The following is a 22,848-nucleotide window of genomic DNA, read 5'->3' on the forward strand; positions in this document are numbered from 1 at the left end:
ATCAGAATCTTCAATTATTTACAGTATAAAGAAATGCAAGGCTGGGCACGGTGGCTCACACCTGTAATCCCAGCACTTGGGGAGGCCGAGGTGGGCGCATCACTTGAGGTCGGGAGTTCGATTCCAGCCTGACCAACATGGGGAAACCCCGTCTCTGCTAAAAATACAAAATTAGTTGGGTGTGGTGGTACATGCCTGTAATCCCAGCTACTTGGGAGGCTGAGGCAGGAGAACCGCTTTAACCCGGGAGGCAGAGGTTGCACTGAGCCGAAATCACGCCACTACACTCCAGCCTGGGCAACAAGAGCAAAACTGTCTCAAAAAAAAAAAAAAAAAAAAACCCAAAAATGCTGAAACCAATAGGTTTGAACTGTTGGGTTAGAATACAGATTAAAAATGGCTATAATAGGCTGGGCATTGTGGCTCACACCTATAATGTAGCACTTTCGGAGGCTGATGCAGGCGGCTTGAGGCCAGGAGTTCAAGACCAGTCTGGCCAACATGTCGAAATCCTGTCTCTACTAAAAATACAAAAATTAGCCAGGCATGACACACACCTGTAGTCCCTGCTACTTGGTAGGCTAAGGCACGAGAATGGCTTGACCCAGGAGACACAGGTTGCAGTGAGAGCTGAGATCGTGCCCCTGTACGATGACAGAACGACACTTTTATTTTTTTTCTTAAAAGGCAACAATAATATATATACTTATATACTCTAATTGCTAAGACATTGATAATGAAAGTATGGTCTCATTAAAATGAGCTTAGGTATAGATTTTTTTCTATATTATGTACTTAAGCAACATATATATCACCATCATCTAGCACAAACAATAGTATATACTAGATAGGCAAAAAAACAGTGACAGGTTAATTTACCACTATTACTTATATGTAAAGGCCAGAGACTAATAATGCATGTTAATAGGATTTAATTTATTATTATTATTTTTTAGAGACAGAGTCTTGCTATATCACCCAGGCTGGAGAGCAGTGATGGTATTCACAGGTGAGATTATAGCATGCTATACAGCCTTGAACTCTTGGTCTCAAAAGATTCTCCTGCCGCAGCCTCTGGAGTGGCTGGGACTACTGTACCTGGCTGATTTTTTTTTTTTTGGATGTATGTAATGCTCAAGACAAGATTTATCAATAATTCCTCGGCAAAGGTCCTTAATAGGCCAATAATAGGATTTGTGGAGATAACACTACTTTGATAACTAGAAATAGGAAGGACTTCGAGAAGATTTTTGGAAACTATACCTGCTCAAATCTCTGCATTCCGGGTATCTTTTATCATTATAAAATGTTCCTTCAAAATAAAAGAAGGCTGATTTGTATAGGTCCTACAAGAAAACAGATGGTATTGAGAGAAAGTCAACTATTAACAATTATGAAATTGCTCTAAGTATTAATTCAAAATTTATGTATCATAAAATCACACTAATACAGGTTACAAAAACTGCTGCTACTTTCAATTTTACCCTACTGCTGTTTTAATCACTACGTTTGATTGAAATGTGTATATTCTCCCGAGATTCATGAAAGAAACCCAATTAGAAATCAAATAAACATCATTATTTTATCATATGAATACACAGCAGTAAGTAGTGTTGGATACTAGAACTAAAAACTAAACAAAGTCCTATCTTTAATGTTTCCCCAGTGATAACAATGATCATCAAGTTATGTTTTTCTGGCATTTTTTGTATTTGCAATGTTTTTACAAAAATTCTCTCTTTATATTTTCAGTAACTCTCAGGCAGACAGAATCTGAATTTCTATTTTTACTCAAGCAATCTTGCCCCAGGTACCACAGTTGTACCACAACTGGTGGGAACCTTCAAGGTTTCTTAACTCATTCTACCACAGCTTCCGTCAAAGGAGTGGCTCTCACTCCTGACTGCAAAATCAAATCACAAAAAAACCAAACACCAAATGTCAACTCGGACTCATTAATTAAGAATCTTTGGGGATCAGTATTTTTCCAAAGCTCTCTAGAAAAAAACATGCAACCAGAGCTGAGAAGCACTCTGTTAAACTGTTCCTTCACCATCTATTTAGACCCCTGGATGAGGGTCAGAAGACCTGAGTTCTTTTCCTTAACCTACCACTTACTAGCTTTGTGATTCTGGTATGTAGCAATCACTTCTCAGAGCTGTTTTCTCATCTGTGAAATAAGAATAATAGTATATGCCACGATGTCTTACAGGATTGTGGTGAAGACCAAAAGCAATTTATGTATAGGAGATATATGCTTCAGGTACTAAAATAATTTTACCCTAATATTTTATTTTTTTCTCTTACTTCTTTGAAGCTTCCATTTTTCTTTCTTGTCTTCATTCCCCCACTTACAGATCATCTTGTGTTCGCATCAGACACTCTTGTAAGACTGGCTATCTTGTTTCTTCTTGGACCAGTCACTAAATCTCACTCACCCTCTGTTCTCCCATGTAAAATGTGAGTAAAGCCTTTACCTTTCTCATTGGTTGTTATGGAGATTAAAATGTATAATGTACTTAATGTCATATGACCAGCTGCTACAATACAAAATCTGCCACTTAATATACTTCTACACCCTCAAAGAGGTAAGCAGGGTCTGAAATAAAGGTTCTAAATAAATAACTATTGACTTATTTTGGAAACAAAATGAAGTTTAATATATATAATTGTGTTTTACAAAACACTTCCATAAAACCTCATCTTAGGTGATTTAAGCAACTTAATATCTTTTGGCATAATTATTAATTACAAGGTGAACTCTAAAAGAACAAGAATGTTTTCCATTTAAATCAAAAGTCATCCACTAATAAATTTCCCTGGCCGGCATAGTGGCTCACGCCTTGTAATCCCAGCACTTTAGGAGGCTGAGGTGGGTGCATCACCTGAGGTCGGTAGTTTGGGCCATCCTGGCCAACATGCTAAAACACCGTCTCTACTAGCCGGGCATGGTGGCTCATGCCTGTAATCCCAGCACTTTAGGAGGCTGAGGCAGGTGGATCACCTGAGGTCAGGAGTTCGAGACCAGCCTGGCCAACATGGTGAAACCCCGTTTCTACTAAAAATACAAAAATTAACTGGGTGCAGTGGGGCTACCTGTAATCCCAGCTACTTGGAAGGCTGAAGCACGAGAATCACTTGAAACTGGGAGGTGAAGGTTGCAGTGAGCCGAGATTGCATCATTGCACCCCAGCCTGGGCAACAGAGCCCCATCTAAAAAATAAATAAAATAAATAAAATAAAATAAAATAAATAAATCTCGTATTTCCTGGTTCGCATAAAATTTTGAAATTCTACTTTTCTTTTTATCCTAATGTTTCTCTCCAAAAGCACTAAGATGGCAACCCTGAAGAACCTAAATATCTAAAAACCATTTTTAGCATAACTCAACAGGTACTTAAGTGAAATCTACATGTGAGCCATGATGCTAGTCTCCACACTGGTCACCAAAAACTGGAATACAGTCAGCCTGTGGAGCAGACACACACACATTACACTGAATCAGCATACTGAAATATACACTACAATGGACAAATGAAAAGGTGCCAGGGTAAAAAAGAAAGGAGTCAAGAAAACTTGTATATAATTGGTGAGTTTTGAGCTGGGTTTGGAAATCTGAGAATGAACTCACAAAATGGATGGAAGGAAGGAAAGGGCTTCCTACCATGTTCAAATACTCAGAAACATGAAAAAGTATGGTACACTGATGAAAATACACAAATTCACTATGGATGAATAAGGTGTAAAGGCAGTAAGTGAACAGTACAGAAAGTTAATTTGGGAATCATCATTATAAAAGGTCTTATATATCAGCCTAGGGAGAAAAAAAAAAAAAAAAGCTAACATTAAACCTAAGTTATACCAACATTTATGTGGCTGGTGGAACAGGAACCAGGAAAAAAGAAGATTGTATTGGTTCCTGTCCAAACACTATCTCCATCCTTGTTGTTCCAAATATCTTTTTACTTATCTCTAGGAGATGCTATCCCTCCCCTGAAATGGCCCTGTAAACCTGAGGCCCTCTGCCAGAGTTGTAGCAGGTATAGTTCAATCCTGCCCTATGATGAAATGTGGAAGGGATCAAGGCCCTCCTGCTTTATTAGGTAAACGATCCTTTCTGAAAACATTGTGGGTAGCCAGTCTACCACACTGCTCCTTTCCATCCTTATGGTATGCAGGACTTCTCTTTCCTTTTGAGAGCAACACATTGGGGAAACACCAGCAAGGACCAACTTTATATGGTCTCTCCTTGTTTGGTACTGGTCCTTGGGCAGCGAAAGGCAAAGAATGGGTGCTAACTATTAAGGCTCTCAGGTCGACTCCAGCCTTTTGCTGGGGGCAATTACGACAGATCGCAATGCTGACAGAGCTTAAAACAAGAGTGAATGAACAGCAAAGTCATATGCTACAGTGAGGTCAAGTTATATAAAAATGGAAAAGTGACCAACTGCTTAGAAAATTAGGTGGTCACTATTAGCCCAGAAGGAAAAGTCTCCATACAATAGTTTAGAAACAAATGAGAGATGAAGAAATCAAAACAGAGTCTAGCCTCTTCTTTGGAAAAGTTCCAGTGATAAAGGGAAAAAATGAGATAGTGTAGTAGCTTGATGGAATCCCACAGGAGAAGAAAAGGATTTACTGGGACATTTATGAACCTGCTAGAGTAATCACTATTTTCTTAGCTTGCTATTTCCTCTTGTTTTATGGTAGGAAATCACCTTACTTTGCTGATGTGCTCAGGGGCTTGGTCAGGAGTGTTGCTGAATTCACCACCAATCTGGAGGTCACTGACACAGCGAATTGAATCCCTCAGTTCTGTGAGCTTTTGACTGCCCAACACCAGCATTGTTTGGTATGGTTTGTGTTCTTTGTGCTAAAAGTCAAAGAATAAATAAGTGTTCATTTAGAGACAAAGCAATAAAACTACAAATCCTGTCATGACTAGAACAAAACTAAATTGCTGATTTTCTTAAGTTTTTTTTTTTTTTTTTTTTTTTGAGATGGGGTCTTGCTCTGCTGCCCAGGCTGGAGTGCAGTGGCACAATCTTGGCTCACTGCAAGCTCCACCTCCCAGGTTCACGCCATTCTCCTGCCTTAGCCTCCTCAGTAGCTGAGACTACAGGCGCCTGCCACCACGCCCGGCTAAATTTTTGTGTTTTTAGTAGATACGGGGTTTCACCATGTTAACCAGGATGGTCTCGATCTCCTGATCTCAAGATCTGCCTGCCTCGGCCTCCCAAAGTGCTGGGATTACAGGCGTGAGCCACTGTGCCCAGCCAGTTTTCTTAAGTTTAAATTGTCCCCATAACTTGATGTTCTATATTTTCACATCCAATAATTATAATTAAATAAATATAATTATAATTAGCCAAACTAATGGTCAAAATTCAGAGTGGCTCCCCTGTGATCCAGAGCCACTCTGAAACCACCTCCTTTATCACACAACAAGCCACTATTTCCCTCAACCTGGTATTCCCTCAACCTCAATCCACCCAGGGCCCAGCACCAGGCTACAAGGGACAGCCCCTCTGCCCCCAAACCTACTGGAATTATTCAAATTAGCCAATCCTAAACTGTTTACTCTTCCCTACCTTGTCTTTCCCACAGAAATCCCCAATAAAAACTGTGGTATATGCCTTCCCCTCTCCCCTTTCAGCCTCCTGACTGAGAATGGTGCTTCTTCCTGTGGCCCTACATGGTATGCGCCCTCCTCTAAGGAAATGTAATAAAAATCTTCTTTCAAAGGCATTACAGCCTCTCCATGTCATCACTCAGTCACCTCCATAAATCAAAATAGTATGGAATGGCCAAGCACAGTGGCTCATGCCTGTAATCCCAACACTTTGGGAGGCCGAAGCAGGAGGATTGCTTGAGCTTAGAAGTTCAAGATCAACCTGGGCAACATAGAAAAACCCCATCTCTACAAAAAATTTAAAAGTTAGCTGGGCTTTGTGATACATGCTTGTAGTCCTAGCTACTTGGGAGGCTGAGGCAGGAGGATTGCTCGAGCAAAGATGCAGTGAGCTGCGATTGTACCGCTGCACTCCAACCTAGGCTATGGAGCAAGGCCCTGTCTCAAAAACAAACAAGCAAACAAAAATCCCATAGGTACAACCGACATACTTAGCCATGGAAATTTTCTGGTTTAAACTAAAGCTTATAATCAAGATGATACCAAACTGACATGAGCATTAACAGTCACTGGAAAATAACTTCATTTAGCAAGACTGTCTTAAAATTTCCTAAAAGTTACTTCATTGAGGTCAGGCAATCTATACTACAACCTAAGGTTATAAACCCAGATACATTACTTTGGTTTGGTTTGTTTTTATGATTGGTCATTTGGGATCTTTTTTTGGGGGGAAGGGAGCGGTGGAGGGAGCAGAGTCTCATTTTGTCACCTAGGCTGGAGTGCCATGGCATGATCTTGGCTCACTGCAGCCTTGACCTCCCGGGCTCAAGCAATCCTCCCTAGTAGGTGGGACTACAGGCACAAACCGCCACACCTAGCTAGTTTTTGTATTTTTTGTAGAGATGAGGTTTTGCCACATTGCCCAGGCTGGTCTTGAACTCCTGAGCTCAAGTGATCAGCCCACCTCAGCCTTCCAAAGGTGCTGAGGATATAGGTGTGGCCCATTACACCTGGCCAGCAATTTGAGATCTTAATTAAATAAGATAATTAGTACTAACTACATCCCAGATGCTTCGTAAAAGCCTATTTATTCATAAGTGCAATTTGTATATATTAATATTTCAATGACAACTCATCAGAATTTATGACACATCTATTTAAGGAATCAAGAATATATACACTCTGGGCTAGGAAAGAGTTCTTTCTCCTAAGAGAGTCTTGGATACCCTTGACTTAATAACGTTCTGGGCCGGGCGCGGTGGCTCAAGCCTGTAATCCCAGCACTTTGGGAGGCCGAGACAGGCGGATCATGAGGTCAGGAGATCGAGACCATCCTGGCTAACACGGTGAAACCCCGTCTCTACTAAAAAATACAAAAAACTAGCCGGGCAAAGTGGCGGATGCCTGTAGTCCCAGCTACTCGGGAGGCTGAGGCAGGAGAATAGCGTGAACCCAAGAGGAGGAGCTTGCAGTGAGCTTGCAGTGAGCTGAGATCCGGCCACTGCACTCCAGCCTGGGTGACAGAGCAAGACTCCGTCTCAAAAAAAAAAAAAAAATAACGTTCTGTATTTTCATCAAAGAGTCATCTCTGGTCAGTTCAATAACTTCCCAAGTATTCTAAATTAGTGAACATAGGTCACTCCATTTCTCCGTTAGCCACCTATTCTGCAAAAATCTCTCAAGAATTTGTAGAATTAGAATCATTATGGATTTACATATACTTTCAGTTGCTTCTAGTGTAGAAATCAGGCATATATTTCAATACTATAGCTGTAATCCTATTGGATCGAGAGATTGTTTGAAATTTGACCTTATTTCAATATTCCTTATTAGAACAGATGACACAAGATTACAGATTGTCAACTCTAAAAAGAAAATGTCAGATAGGCAGCATATACTTGCATTTATTAGACAAAATCTCACTCTGTCTCCTAGGCTGAAGTTCAGTGGTGCAATCAGCTCGCTTGCAACCTTGAATTCCTAGGCTCAAGTGATCCTCCCACCTCAGCCTCCCAAGTAGTTGGGACTACAGATATGCACCACCATGCCTAGCTAATTTTTCTGATTTTTAGTAGAGACAAGGTCTCACTATGTTAGCCAGATGGGTCTCAAACTCCTGGCCTCAAGTGATCTTCCCACTGTGGCCTCCCAAAGCGCTGAGATTACAGGCATGAGTCACCATGCCCAGAGCATTTATTTTTTAACGTAAGCATAGGGACATGACTCTTCAAATAATTAAACACTTGTACAAAAGTTACTATTATCCACGAAATCCAAAAGGTTTTACTACTTACCTTATGAAATATAACAGGGTACAGGATATTCACAGATAGGATAAGCTCCCCTTCTTCAATCATGTCTGCTGAATTTTCAGGCTTTTTTCCTATGGCATGTGACTCCTGAAGAAAGAAAAAGAGACAGTGAAATCAGATACTATAACTCAGGTAAGATGCAGTGTGGTACAATGGCTCTCAGCAAGGGACTGAGTCAAGCAGCCTTGGGTTTGAAGCCTAATTATACTCCAGGAAAATTGTTAAGACATCTCTAAGTTAGTTTCATCTTCTTTCAATAAACAAACAAAACCAGAAAATACTTACTTTACAAAACTGTTGCTGGGAATGTGTACATAATGCATCTAATAAGATGTGTGGTACTGAATACTTAGCAGTTGATGAGCAAACAGGAGTATCAACTAATGTTGGTATAACACTGGCATTTCCAATTATATTTTTACATTCCTTATCAAATATTCCTATGAAAGCTATTTTACAGATAAAGCTCACAGGTTCAGTGATTTACTCAAGGCCATACCAGAGAGTTAGGATGCAAATACAGATTTGTTTGGCTCTAAACCCCATGCTTTTTATAACACCATGACATCTTTAATATATTTTGATCTTTTATGTGTGCTGAATTAATATAAAACAGGGGCCAGGCTGAACTGGTTTAGATGCAGGATGTTTTAAAAATAAGTGGGAATGATGTCACAAAATAGAGTACGCAGCTCCAGGGCTCAGTCCCTCTAACAGAAGCAACCAGTAAGCTGGAATGAAAGACTGGAATAAACTACTTTGGAACTCTGGAACTTAATGGGACACTTACAACAATCAGGGGAGTGTTTGATGAAGGGAGAAGTTGCTGCTTTTTATTAGTAAGCACTGTGTGCAAATCAACTACCACCCTCACTCCCTTCACCCCTCTGTTGATGAGACAGCAGCCTGAATTCCTGGAGAAGCTGGCTGGTGCCAGGGCAGACAGTGAGGACCTGTTCTCTAAGAACTGGGGATTGTATGTTCTGGTTGGTGTGGTGATACCGAGTGCCTGGCCCAGATACGTGCATTGGTTTTGACCCTCTTGGTGGCAGCAGCTTCCCCCAGCAGGATCTATATTGGAAGACTTAGAGACAAGATGCCTTTTTTCTTTTTGGAGCCAGGTATTTAAGGAAATCTTTGTCAGATCACTGACCGACCACAGAGATAATGAAACAGAAACATCAGTGACCACGTACAGTAAGTAATACACATGCTGCAATAATTGTTTGGAAAAGTCACAGGCAACTCCAGCAATGCACAAGAAAAAATATACCTAGAATGTCTAGTTCTCAACAAAAACATATAAAACACACGAAAGAGGAAAGTATGGACAATTCTTAGGAAAATAAGAATTTGACAAAACCAACCTTGAGGAGGCCCAGACACTGGAATTACTAGTCAAAGTGTCAATTAATTATTCCTACAGGCAATAACTACATTCACATATAAATAAAAGTCCACTAAACAAAGATGTTAAAGCAACTGACTTAAATGTGCTCAATGAGTACCCCAGAAATTTGTACAATTCATTATGTATCAACTTTAAAAATGTGTTCAATCAGCTAAAGGAAACCACAAATACTTAAAGAAAATCAGATTCCTCATAAGATTAACAGCAGTTTTCTCATCAGAAGCCATGGAGGTAAGAAACCAGAGAATGGGCAGATAGACAGATGAACTGACTGATTTTTAAAATCTATCTATCTGTGTACTCTAGGTTGGCCTCAACCTCGGGATCAAGTGCTCCTTCTGCCTCAGCCTTGTGATAACTGAGACTATGGGAACCCACTACTGTGTTCAGCTTTTAACTTTTTTTTACCTCTGGATGACATATTTAACCCCATGAAAGAAAAAAAAAAATCCTGTTAACCAAGAATTCTGTATTTGGCAAAACTATCCTTCAGGAATGAAGGAGAAATTAAGCCATTTGCAGATAAACAAAAGCTAGGGGAATTAATTACTACCAGTAGACGTGACCTGTAAGAAGTGTTAAAGAGGATTCTTCAGGCTGAAATGAAAAGACATTAGGCAGTAAACTGAAGCCATAAGAAGAAATAAAGAATACTGCTAAAGGGAACTACATAGGTAAATATAGAAGCCAGTATCACTCTACTTTTGGTTTGTAACTCACTCCTCTACGATTTTTCTGTTTTTCCAATATAATTGCAAAATAAATGGATTAAACAATACTTACAAGGTTATGTTAATGGACACCCAATATATAAAGACATGATCTGTGACAACCCAAAGAGGGACAGACAAAGATGTGGAAGCAGAGTATTTGAATACTATGGAAACAAAACTGACATAAATGCTCAACAATCATGGGATGATGCCCCACTAAACCCCATAAATAAAAAACATCACAAGTGGAAAATGCATTTAAGACCCCAATAAACCCATCATAAAAACACCCTAAGTCAAACCACTGTAGGGTAAGGACTGTCTGTATAAAAGGAAGTTGTTTCAATTTTAAGACTTAATTGTAATCCTAGCTGGGCACAGTGTTTCACACCTGTAATCCCAGCACTTTGGGAGACTGAGGCAGGCAGATCACTTGAGGTTAGGAGTTCCAGACTAGCCTGGCCAACATGGTGAAACCCTGCCTCTACAAAAATACAAAGATTAGCCAGGTGGGTGCTTGTAGTCCCAGCTACTCGGGAGGCTGAGGCACAAGATTCACTTGAACCGGGTAACAGAAACTGCAGTGAACCAAGATCAGGCCACTGCACTCCAGCCTGGGCGACAGACTGAGACTCTGTTCAAAGAAAAAAAAGTAATCCTTAAGTTACAGAAAAATAAGATGTTTTCACATGTGTTTGTAGTCCCAGCTATCAGAAAACTGATGTGGGAGAGTCACTTGAGCCTAAGAGTTTGAGGCCAGCCTGGGGAACACAGCAAGACCCCATCTCTAAAAACAAAAATTTTTTAAGGTTTCAATAGACAAAGAAAGATATTATACATTGGGAAAAGAAGCCATCCAGCAAGAAGATATATACATATACAATTACAAACTTATATACAGCTAACAGAACTCTAAAATTTAAGAAGCATGGGAGACCAAGGTGGGCAGATTGCTTGAGTCCAGGAGTTCAAGATCAGCCTGGGCAACATGGCAAAACGCCATCTCTACAAAAAATACAAAAACTTAGCTCAGCATGGTGGTACACGTTTATAGTCCTGTCTACTCGGGAGGTGGAGGTGGGAGGATAACTTGAGCACAGGAAGTTGAGGTAGCAATGTGCAGTGATGGCGCCACCACACTCCAGCCTGGGCAACAGAGCAAGACCCTGTCTCAAAAAACTTAAGTAAAATAAAATATATGAAGCAAAAAGCCAAGAGAATTGAAGAAATAGACAGTTCTATGGTAATAGTTGGAGACTTTAATATTCCACTTTCAATAACGAGTAGAACAACTAGACAGAAGATCAATAAAGAAACAGGAGACTTGAACAACTGGAACAATTAGACCTAACAGATATACAAAGAACTCTCCATCCAACAACAGCTGAGCACAGGTTCTTCTCAAGTGCATATGAACCATTCTCCAGGATAAATCAACAAATCTTAAATTAAAAAAAATTAAAGTAATAAAGGTATCTTTTCTGATCATAAGTATCAGAAATCAGTAACAGGAGGAAAATTGGAAAATTCACAAATATGTGGAAATTTAACAACACACTCTTGACAAAAATCACAGCACAGGAAACTTAGGGAGATGCAGTAAAAAGAGTGATTTTAAAAAGTTATAGCTGTATAACTTTATATAAAAAGAACAATCTCAATAACTAGATAAGGAATTAAAAAGAATAAACTAAACCCAAAGCTAGCAAAAAAAAATGGAAATTATAAAGATGAGTGGGCCGGGCGCGGTGGCTCAAGCCTGTAATCCCAGCACTTTGGGAGGCCGAGGCAGGTGGATCATGAGGTCAGGAGATCGAGACCATCCTGGCTAACATGGTGAAACCCCGTCTCTACTAAAAATACAAAAAACTAGCCGGGCGTGGTGGCGGGCGCCTGTAGTCCCAGCTACTCGGGAGGCTGAGGCAGGAGAATGGTGTGAACCTGGGAGGCGGAGCTTGCAGTGAGCCGAGATCGCGCCACTGCACTCCAGCCTGGGTGACACAGCGCGAGACTCCGTCTCAAAAAAAAAAAAAAAAAAAAAAGATGAGTGGAGACAAATGAAACAGAAGAGAAAATATAGAAAAATCAATAAAAACAAAAACTAGTTCTTTGAAAACATCAAATTTGACAAACTTTTACTGCACTGATTAAGAAAAAAGAAGACTCAAATTACTAAAATGAGAAGTAAAAGTGGAGACATTACTACTGATTTTACAGGAAAAAAAGGATTAGAAGACAAAACTATGAACTACTGTTTGCCAACAAACTGGATAATCTCGATGAAAAGGACAAAACCCTGGAAACATACAAACTATCAAAAGTGATTCAAAAAGAAACAAAAAATCTAAATAGACATGTAACAAGTAAGGAGGTTGAATCAGCAATGAAAAACCTCCCAAAAAAGAAAAGTTATCAGAACCAGATGACTTCACTGGTAAATTCTACCAAATATTAAAAGAAGAATTAATATCAGAGTTTCTCAAACTCTTTCAGAAAATTTGAAAAGCAGTAAATACTTCCTAACTCATTCTATGAGACCAGCATTATCTTGATACCACTGTGAGAAAAAGACACTACGGGAAAACTACAGGCCAATATCCCTTTATAAATAGGAATGCAATAATCTCAACAAAATACTAGCAAAGCAAATTCAGAGCCATATTAAAAGGATTTTGTCAAATGCGTTAATTTTTGTGAATTTTCCAACTTTTCTTCTGTTTATAAGAAAAGGTACTTTTCATGATTACAATTTTTACTGAATTCCACAACCAAGTGGAATTTATTTATCCTCAAAATGCAAGGGTAATTTAACATTAGCAAGTCAATCAATATAATACACCACACTAATGGAATCATGAGGAAAAAAAAACAGATCATGACCTCAATTGACACAGAAAAGCATTTGACAAAAATCTAATACCCTTTCATGATAAAAACACTAAATAAAATAGGAACAGGGCTGGGTGCAGTGGCTCATGTCTGTAATCCCAGCAATTTGAGAGGCCAAGGTGGGTGGATCACCTGAGGTCAGGAGTTCAAGACCAGCCTGGCCAACGTGGTGAAACTCCATCTCTACTAAAAATACAAAAAGTAGCCAGGCATGGTGATGGGTGCCTGTAGTCCCAGCTACTTAGGAGGCTGAGGCAGAGGTTGCAGTGAGCCGAGATTGCGCCACTGCACTCAGCCTGGGCGACAAAGCGAGACTCTGTCTCAAAAAAAAAAAAAAAAAAAAAGGAATTAAGAAAACAATTTCACTTACTATTAATAGCATTCAAAAGAATAAAATATTTAGGATAAATTTAACCAAGGAAGTGAAAGGGTTGTATACATAAAAAGTATAAAACACTGCTGATAGGCCGGGCACGGTGGCTCACGCCTGTATCCCAGCACTTTGGGAGGCCGAGGCGGGTGGATCACCTGAGGTTGGGAGTTTGAGACCAGCCTCACCAACACAGAGAAACCCTGTTTCTACTGAAAATACAAAAAATTAGCCAGGCGTGGTGGCACGCACCTGTAATCCCAGCTACTCAGGAGGCTGAGGCAGGAGAATCGCTTGAACCTGAGAGGCGGAGGTTGCGGTGAGCCACAATCGCGCCATTGCAATCCAGCCTTGGCAACAAGAGCAAAACTTAGTCTCAAAACAAACAAACAAACAAACAAAAACTGCTGAAAGAAATTAAGTATCTAAATAAATGGAAAGAAATCTCATTCATGGATTGGAAGACTTGATATCATTAAGATCTCAGTACTCCCCAAAGTAATCTACAGGTTCAATGCAATCTTTATCAAAATCCCAATGGCATTTTTTCCAAAAATAGAAACACCCATCCTAAAATTCATAGGGAATTTCAAGGGACTCTGAATAGTCAAAACAATCTTGAATAACATGAACAAAGCTGGATTTTGAAATCATACTCCCTGATTTCAAAATTTACTACAAAGCCAAAGTAATCAAAACAGAGTAGTTCTAGGTTAGAATAGACATCTAGACCAACAGGATATAACAATGAAACTTATATGGTCACTGACTTTGGACAAAAGTGCCAAGATCATTCACTGGGGAAAGGACAGTCTGGAAAAATTAGATATCTATATGCAAAAGAATGAAGTCAAACCCTTACCTTACATCATATAGAAAAATCAACTCAGAAGTGGATCAAAGACAAACTTAGGAGCTAAAGCTATAAAACTCCTAGAAGAAAACATATGGGAAAATCTTCGTAATGCTGCATTAGGCAATGTTTTAAGTATGACATCAAACACAAGGACAACAAAAGAAAAAGAAAAACTGTACTTCATCAAATTTAAAAACTTTTGTACATCCAATAACATTATCAAGAAAGTAAAAAGGTTGGGTGTGGCTGCTCACACCTGTAATTCCAGCACTTTGAGAGGCCGAGGCGCATCGATCACCTGAGGTCAGGAGTTCGAGACCAGCCTGGCCAACATGGTGAAACCCCATCTCTACTAAAAACACAAAAATTAGCTGGGAGTGGTGGCGAGCGCCTGTAATCCCAGCTACTTGGGAGGCAGATGCAGGAGAATCACCTGAACCCAGGAGGTGGAGGCTGCAGTGAGCTAAGATTGCTCCATTGTTGCTCCATTGTACTCTAGCCTGGGAAACAAGAGCAAAACTCTCAAAAAAAAAAAAAAAAAAAAAGAAAAGAAAAGAAAGTAAAAAGACAACATATAGAATGGGATAAAATATTTTTAAATTACATATACGGTAAGGGTCTAGTATGCAGAATATACAAAGAACTCTTTTTTTTTTTTTTTTTAGACAGAGTTTTGCTCTTGTTGCCCAGGCTGGAGTGCAATGGCACAAATCCCAGCTCGCTGCAACCTCCGCCTCCTGGGTTCTAGTGATTTTTCTGCCAGCCTCCAGAGTAGCTGGGATTACAGGCACCTGCCACCACGCCCGGCTAATTTTTTTTTTTTTTTGAGACAGAGTTTCATTCTGTTGCCCAGGCTGGAGTGCAGTGGCATGATATTGGCTCACGGCAACCTCCACCTCCCAGGTTCAAGCAATTCTCCTGTCTCAGCCTCCTGAGTAGCTGGGATTACAGGGGCATGCCACCACGACCGGCTAATTTTTGTACTTTTAGTAGAGACGGGGTTTCACCATGTTGGTCAGGCTGGTCTGGAACTCCTGACCTCAAGTGATCCACCCACCTCAGCCTCCCAAAGTACTGGGATTTCAAGTGTGAGCCACGGCACCCGGCCAAGAACTCTTTATGACTCAACAGGATAAACAACCCAATTTCAAAATGGACAAAATATTTCAATAGATCTTTTTCAAAGAAAATATACAGATGGCCAAAAACCAAATAAGAAGATGTTCAGTATCACTAGTTATTAGGGAAATACAAATCAAAACCACATTGAAATACCACTTCACACCCACTAGGATGGCTATTATTTTAAAAAGCTAGAAAATACATGTTCACAAGTACATGGAGAAATTGGCACCTTCATGCATTACTGATGGGAATGTAATATGGTATCATTGCTATGAAAAACAAGTTTCTCAGAATTAACCATACAATCCATCAATTCCACTCCTAGGTGGAGATACAAAAGAACTGAAAAAGGACTTAAAAAGATACCTGTATACCAATTTTCATAGCAGCATTATTCACAATAGCCAAAAGATAGAAACAACCCAAATGTCCATCAACAGATAAATAGAACAAAATGTGGTATATCCATACAATAGATATTATTCAGCCATAAAAAAGAATGAAGTTCTAATACATGCTACAATATGAATGAACCTATAAAATATTATGCTATGTAAAATATGCCATAGGCTGGGTACCGTGGCTCACGTCTGTAATCCCAGCACTTTGGGAGGCCGAAGTGGGCAGACTGCTTGAGGTCAAGGGTTCGAGACCAGTCTGGCCAACATGATGAAACCCTGTCTCTACTAAAAATACAAAAATTAGCCAGGCATGGTGGCAGGTGCCTATAATCCCAGCTGCTTAGAAGTCTGAGGCAGGAGAATCGCCAGGAGGTGGAGACTGCAGTGAGCCGAGATGGTGCCACTGCACTCCAGACTGGACGACACAGTGAGCCTCTGTTTCAAAAAAAAAAAAAAGCCATACAGAAAAGGACAAAAAAAGCATTCCACTTACATGAGATATCTAGAATAGGCAAATTCATCGAGAAAGAAGGTAGAATAGAGGTTAGGAGGGGCTGCAGGAGGAAAAACTGGTGAGCTATTGATTAATAGGTATAGAACTTCTGTTTGCAATGATGAAAAAGTTCTGGAAATAGTGGTGATGATTATACAGCATTGTGAATGTACTTACTGCCACTTAATTGAACACTTTAAAATGATCAAAATGGTAAAGTTTATGTTATGTAAATTTTACCACAATAAAAGTAAAATAAGTGGGAGAGACAATAGGTGCTCATATGCATGATCAAGTGCCAGCACACTGATTCTGAACCCATCGTGTCTACTAGCTCCCAATTCCTCAAGAGTCATCACCTTAAATTTTCCCAGAGTTTTACACAAGAGACAATAGATAAGGATTAAGAACGTGGTTAAACCAAAATCAGGAGCAGAACAAAAAGACCAGAAATAGGGCAGTGAAAACGCATAAATTTAGCCTAATACCAACAGCAAGATAAAACCAAACAAGAATAAAGGCAGAGATCTGAAAAAGTCAAATATGTAGTCACTTGAGTTCTAAGGGTCCTCTTCTCTCACTAGTTCCCAGACTCAAAGGAGTTTCTCTAGTTTGTTTTCAACTAATCATATCCAGTATAAAGCTACCATACTGTCATTACTAACCCTCAGCCAATGTCAGTTTACTGTTTTAAGAGAAAAGGGTGAAAAAGATGAGACTCTTAATTACCATCTCATAAACGAATGTTTCTTGTCTGCAGGCTCGATCTATTGTAATGGTTTCTTCCCGATGTTCCAAGAACCTTTTTCTAACCCTGTTGTAGAAGTAAAAGGAAAAAAAAAAAAATCAAAGTTCAACATTTGTTATTCAGACTTCAAAACATTCAGTATATTTTATTTTGAACTAATTTTAAGTAGCAAAAGCAGGAAAAAGTTCCCTTCTCTTGTTCAGCTTCCCTTATGTCAACATCTTATATGATCATGAGACAATTATCAAGAACAGGAAATAAATTATTATATAATATTATTAGCTATAGGCCTTTTTAAAATTTCACACAATTTTTAATTTACTCGGTTTTTTTTTTTTTTTTCTGTTCCAGATTCCTATTCAGGATCCCACATGGCATGTTATTTGTCCTTAGTCTCCTTGAGTTTGTTAAAGTTCTTCAGTCTCTACTTATGTTTCATGATCTTGACAATTTCAAACAGCTCTAATCAGTTATTTTATACAATGTCCTTCACTTTGTGTTTGACTGCTAGTTCCTCATGATAGGAATAAATTTAGCATTTTGGTAAGAACACTACAATGATGTCCTTCTCAGTATATCATATCAAGAGGTTCATGATATTAATATGACATTTTACTAGTGATGTTTAGCTTATTTCTGTCTGCCAGGTTCCTGCACCAGAATGATACCTTATTTTCTATGAACTTGGTAAATATTTTGGGGAAGATACTTTGACACTATGCAAATCTTGTTTCTCCTCAAACTTCACCCAGGAATTTTAGCATTCATTGATAGATTTTCTCTGCAATATTTGTTACTGTGGTGTATGCCTAACAGCAATTCTGTCTTTCCTTTCTTCTACATTTATTCATTGGAATTATATTTTGAGGAAGACCTGCCTCTTTCCTCCCATCTGTCTACTTCATCATTTCTATTAGTATGAACCTACAGATAATTGTTTTATTCTGGGGTTAAAATCTAATATTACCATTATTTTGTTGTTCAAATTGGTAGTTTTAGTCATTAGGAGCTCCTGTTCTTTCAGCAAGTCCTCTCCTTTTTAAAATTATTTTTTATTTTTTGAACATTCCCTTACTTTCTGGCACCACAGGATGCTCAAGGCCCATCCTGTATTTTTCTTGTCTCATCCCAGGAATCGACCACTTGTAAGAGCCCTAGTTCCTTTACCGGAAAAAGGTGTTTGGAGACCAGTATCTGGGTTCTAGGCATTCTCATTGTCACTGGAGTCACTGCTTCTAGGCTTCTCAGCTGAGATAGGCAGGAAATATATGTATGTATACTAACCTATACATGTATAAATATCTGTATTTCTGTATTTTACTGTTACACATTTAAAACTATGAGTTTATACTGATACTTCTGATTCCAAACTAAAACCACAGGATTCATTTTAGCCTTTAACATTTCCTTGTTTATAACTTCTTTCTCCACAAGTGAGAAATCCAGCTTTCACTGTCGGCAACTTATTATTTGTTCAATTCTAGTAAATACATAAAATGGTTACAGAATTGCTAACCTATACCCCTGTGAGAAACACTAACTTATAAAAAGTTCTGTCTTCACCCTTACATTATATCAAGATATGCCTTTGGTAGCATTTTATTATTTAAAAATCGGAACAATATAGTTAAGATTAGCACAGCCCCTATGCATGGATGATATGCAAATTCATGAAGTGCTCAAAAAAAAAAAAAAAAAAAGATAGGCTTTAATAAAGACTTTAGTTCTTTCTTCCCCACCCTCTTCAGTGGTGTTATATTACACATTTGTAATGCAACTAGGCTTATTTTTTAGTTTTTGAATTCAGTTTTGGGTTCCCCCTACATCCTAGTTGGTTTTAATTGTCTGATTACATCTAGGGTATGTGAAAAATATGTGACACATCACTATGATCCTAAGAGTCAAAAGTGTCATTCCCTCTTTGTCCCTACTAACCCGATCCCATTCCCTCCCTTCTTTCCACCCCTTTCGCACCCACCCCTGCAGGCAATCAGTCTCTACAGTTTTGCTTTATCCTTTCCATTTCTTTTGTTCAAATAAACAGATATTTGTGTATACTCTTTTATCTCCTTCTGTATCAATCTGAGTTCAATTAGGAAGAAAGAAAAAAATGAATAGCAATTTGAACAAAGGTTAAGGATTCAACAACTTTAACAGAGGATTGGAATAATGAGGGATTGGCAAGGAAGCAGTAAAAGGGAACACTAAAGAACAGAATAATCGCAAATACAAGGAGCACCCTACCCCTAGGGCTGAGAAAAAGCTCAAGGAAGTCCTTTTTTCTTCCCAGGACTGAGATCCAGAGGAGCAAGAGAAAGAAGTTGCTATAGTGCTGCATCAGTGGAACTTGCTGGAAATCTACCCTTAAGGGCACCAAGAAAACCTGTTCAGGGGAGCTGTGGAGGGAAATGGGGTTGGCAGGGAAAGCTGCTGGGCGCGGAGTGCTTCAGACTGCAGTGTATTGCAGGAGCTGGGCACTGGGGAAGCTGTGTGCACTGCAGAATCCTGCTGGGCCAGCACATCAGATCAGGAAGCAAAACCCTTGAGAGTCCTGAAAGGTCTCTCCATCGCCCTTCACTGACAAAGCTTAACGATGTGCTAGTTGGCAAAAGAAAAGTATTTAAAAGGCCAAGGTCCATTTTTACAGAGCAGGAAAAAGAAGTAAATTTGAAGATGAGAGCCAATAAACTACACCTGGCACACCTTTCTTACATGAAAGGTGGCATATACTTTGGGACTTTGCTTTTTTCACTTAATAGAATGTACTAGAAATTACTCTGAGTTAATCCTTTCTCATCCTTTATTACGGCTGCAAAATATTACAGTGTGGATTTCCCATAGCATATTCAACAATCTCCTCTCCTATGTCTGTATATTTAAGGTATTTCAAATATTTTGCAATTATGAACAATACTTCAAGGAATAACCTTGAACACACATGTTTTCATATTGTTGGAGGGGTATCTTTGGTATAAATTACTAGAAGTGGGATTGCTGGGACAAAAAGTACACATATATGTAATATTGTGTTAAGTATTACAAAATTTACCCTACAGAAAAGTTCTAACAATCTGCACTCTCTTCAGAAATGTAAAAACAAACAAAAAACCACCTGTTTCCCACAGCCTTGTCAAAAAATGTATTATATATTAAAATTTATGCCAGTCTGATAGGAAGAAAAGGTATCTCAGTGTAGGTTTAATTTTCACTTCTCTAATTTTGAGTGTGTTTGAGCATTTTTTCATGTTTGTGAGTAACTTTCATGTTTTTTGTGTGAATTACTGGTTCATGTCTTTTTCCCATTGGGTTTTTGGTCATTGTTCCTCAACTTTTAAGAGTTCTTACATATTAGGGATATTAGCCCCTTTGTGGTATATGTCATAAATATTTTTCTCCAAGTTTGGCAGCTGTCTTTTGACTTTATGTTGTGAAAACATTTTAATTTTTAGTTAGTTTTATCCATCTTTTTATTTCCTCTGGATTTGAGTAACAGAAATCCTTTCACTACGCACCATGGTATGCATGTTTCATTCTCTACACTTTGTGTTTTTTTTGTTGTTGTTGTTGTTGTTGTTTTTGAGATGGAGTCTCGCTTTGTCGCCCAGGCTGGAGTACAGTGGTGCCATCTGGGCTCACTGCATCTCCGCCTGCCAGGTTCACACCATTCTCCTGCCTCAGCATCCCAAGTAGCTGGGACTACAGGTGTGTGCTACCACATCCAGCTAATTTTTTGTATTTTCTGTAGAGACGAGGTTTCACTGTATTAGCAAGGATGGTCTCGATCTCTGCCTACCTCAGCCTCCCAAAGTGCTGGGATTACAGGCCTGAGTCACCATGCCCGGCCATTCTCTACACTTTGATCCCTATCTATTATTCTTGTGTATAGTGTCATACTACATTTGTATATGTATTTGACTCTAATTCTGGACTTTTTATTCTGTTCCACTGGTCTATTTATGAGCTACTACCCACCATTTTAATTATAAACGCTTTGTGGCATATCTTAATATCTGGTAAAATTACTACTTCAATATTTTTTTTTTTTTGGAGACAGAGTCGTGCTGTGTCCCCCAGCCTGGAGTGCAATGGTGTAACCTTGGCTCACCGCAACCTCCGCCTCCCAGGTTCAAACGATTTTCTTGCCTCAGCCTCCTCCTCCTGAGTAGCTGGGATTACAAGTGCCCACCACCATGCCCAGCTAATTTTTGTATTTTTAGTAGACACGGAGTTTCACCATGTTGGCCAGGCTGGTCTCAAACTCCTGACCTCAGGTGATCCACTCATTTCGGCCTCCCAAAGTACTGGGATGACAGGCGTAAGCCATCGCCCCACCAGCGAGTGGTGGGTTTTCTTTTTCCCTCCAGAGTCTTCCTATTCTTGCATGTGTTTTCTGCACGAACGCTATTATCAACTTGTTTAACTTCATAACAGATACTTATGGTATTTTTATTGGGATTACACCATATTTATAATTTAATTTAGGAAGAACTGACATCATTGTAATGTTTAGTCTTCCTATCCAAAACAGAGAATATCTTTCAAATTGTTCAGGTTTTCTTCAGTCTTTCAGAACTGTTTTGGAATTTCCCTCACATAAGTCTTATACATTTATTGTTAAATTTATTTCTCAGTATTTAACCTTCTTTTGGGGTATCATAAAAGGAATTTTCTCCACCATCTCTAATTGTTTATTGTCATATATATGAAGGCTATTAAGTTCTATATATCAATTTTGGATCCTATTTCACTAAATTATTTTTCTGTTTGAGTTAGTTTTCACATTGACTAATTTTCCATGCATACTAATCACATAACCGGCAAATAGAGAAGTTTTTATTCTTTACCTACCCCATACCTCTAATTAATTTATCTTGCCAAATTGCATGGTTATACCTATAGACTATGTTGCAAAGTAGTAGAGATAGTAAGCATGCTTGCTTTTTTCTGGATCTTAGAAAATGCATGTATTGCTCCCTTACTAAATAAGGTGCTAACTTTACAACTAAGATATATATATGTATATTTTATCATGTTGGAACAGTATTCCTCCAACTTCTATTTCCTTAGTATTTTTATCATGAATGTGTGCTGAATTTGTTAAGGCCTTTGCAGCATCTCTGGAAATAATACTTTGTCAGATTTATTAACATGATATATGACATTAATACATGTTCTCATACTGAACCAATGTTCCATTCCTGAACTAAATCCCACTTGGCAATGGTATAGAGTATCATCTTAATATGATGTTGGATTGTCTGGTAATATTGTGTTGAATGATCCCCATGTCAAGTTTTCTTTCTCTGTATTGTCGGTATCTAGTTTAAGTATCTGTCATGTTTGCTTCAGAAAAATAATTAAGAAGTTTTTCTTCCTTCAAGGCCCTGAGGCACTGGGAGTATTTAGTCTTCGAATGTCTGGTAGAATTCTGTGAAACCATCTGGACTTGCAGTCTTTTTGAAATAGTTCCTTACATAACTTTCTCTGTTTTTCTACAGAAACTGTCTAAGTTTTATAAGTCTTAAGGGCTTAATTTCAGTAATCTGTTTTTCCCTAGGAAATTATCCATTTCATTTAGGTTTTCAAATTTATTTGCTTAGAGCAGGGATCAGCTAACTTCTCCTTAAGGGGCCAAATAGTAAATATTCTAGGTTGTAGGCCATATGACCTCTCTCACACAACTACTGAACTTGCCATATAGTACAAAAGCAGCCACAGACAATATGTGAATAAATGGGCGTGATTATACACAAAAACAACCAGCCAGCCCATAGGCTGCAGTTTGCCAACCCTTGAAAAAAGTACTGCTAACCAGTCTCAGCCATTAAAAAAAAAAGTTTCGGCTGGGTACGGTGGCTCAAGCCTGTAATCCCAGCACTTTGGGAGGCCGAGACGGGC

The 22,848-nt window shown here is 38.9% G+C and overlaps 1 protein-coding gene and 1 non-coding gene across 2 annotated transcripts in view; one reads left to right on the forward strand and one right to left on the reverse strand.

Moving 5' to 3' along the window:
• The window catches only part of SNAPC3 (small nuclear RNA activating complex polypeptide 3), a 42,977-nt gene that overhangs the window by 10,205 nt on the left and 9,924 nt on the right, over window positions 1-22,848 (reverse strand). Inside the window, exons 3-6 of the mRNA XM_025359124.1 lie at window positions 16,932-17,016; window positions 7,927-8,031; window positions 4,724-4,873; window positions 1,264-1,346 (exon numbers count right to left, since the gene is read on the reverse strand). Coding sequence (XP_025214909.1) covers window positions 1,264-1,346; window positions 4,724-4,873; window positions 7,927-8,031; window positions 16,932-17,016 — 423 coding nt within the window. The remainder of the gene's footprint in view (window positions 1-1,263; window positions 1,347-4,723; window positions 4,874-7,926; window positions 8,032-16,931; window positions 17,017-22,848) is intronic.
• LOC112608765 lies at window positions 18,532-18,640 on the forward strand. Its single transcript, XR_003116056.1, has one exon. It is a non-coding gene; the product is annotated as a U6 spliceosomal RNA (small nuclear RNA).

Source organism: Theropithecus gelada, chromosome 15 (genome assembly GCF_003255815.1).
Source record: "Theropithecus gelada isolate Dixy chromosome 15, Tgel_1.0, whole genome shotgun sequence".
NCBI lineage: Eukaryota > Metazoa > Chordata > Mammalia > Primates > Cercopithecidae > Theropithecus > Theropithecus gelada.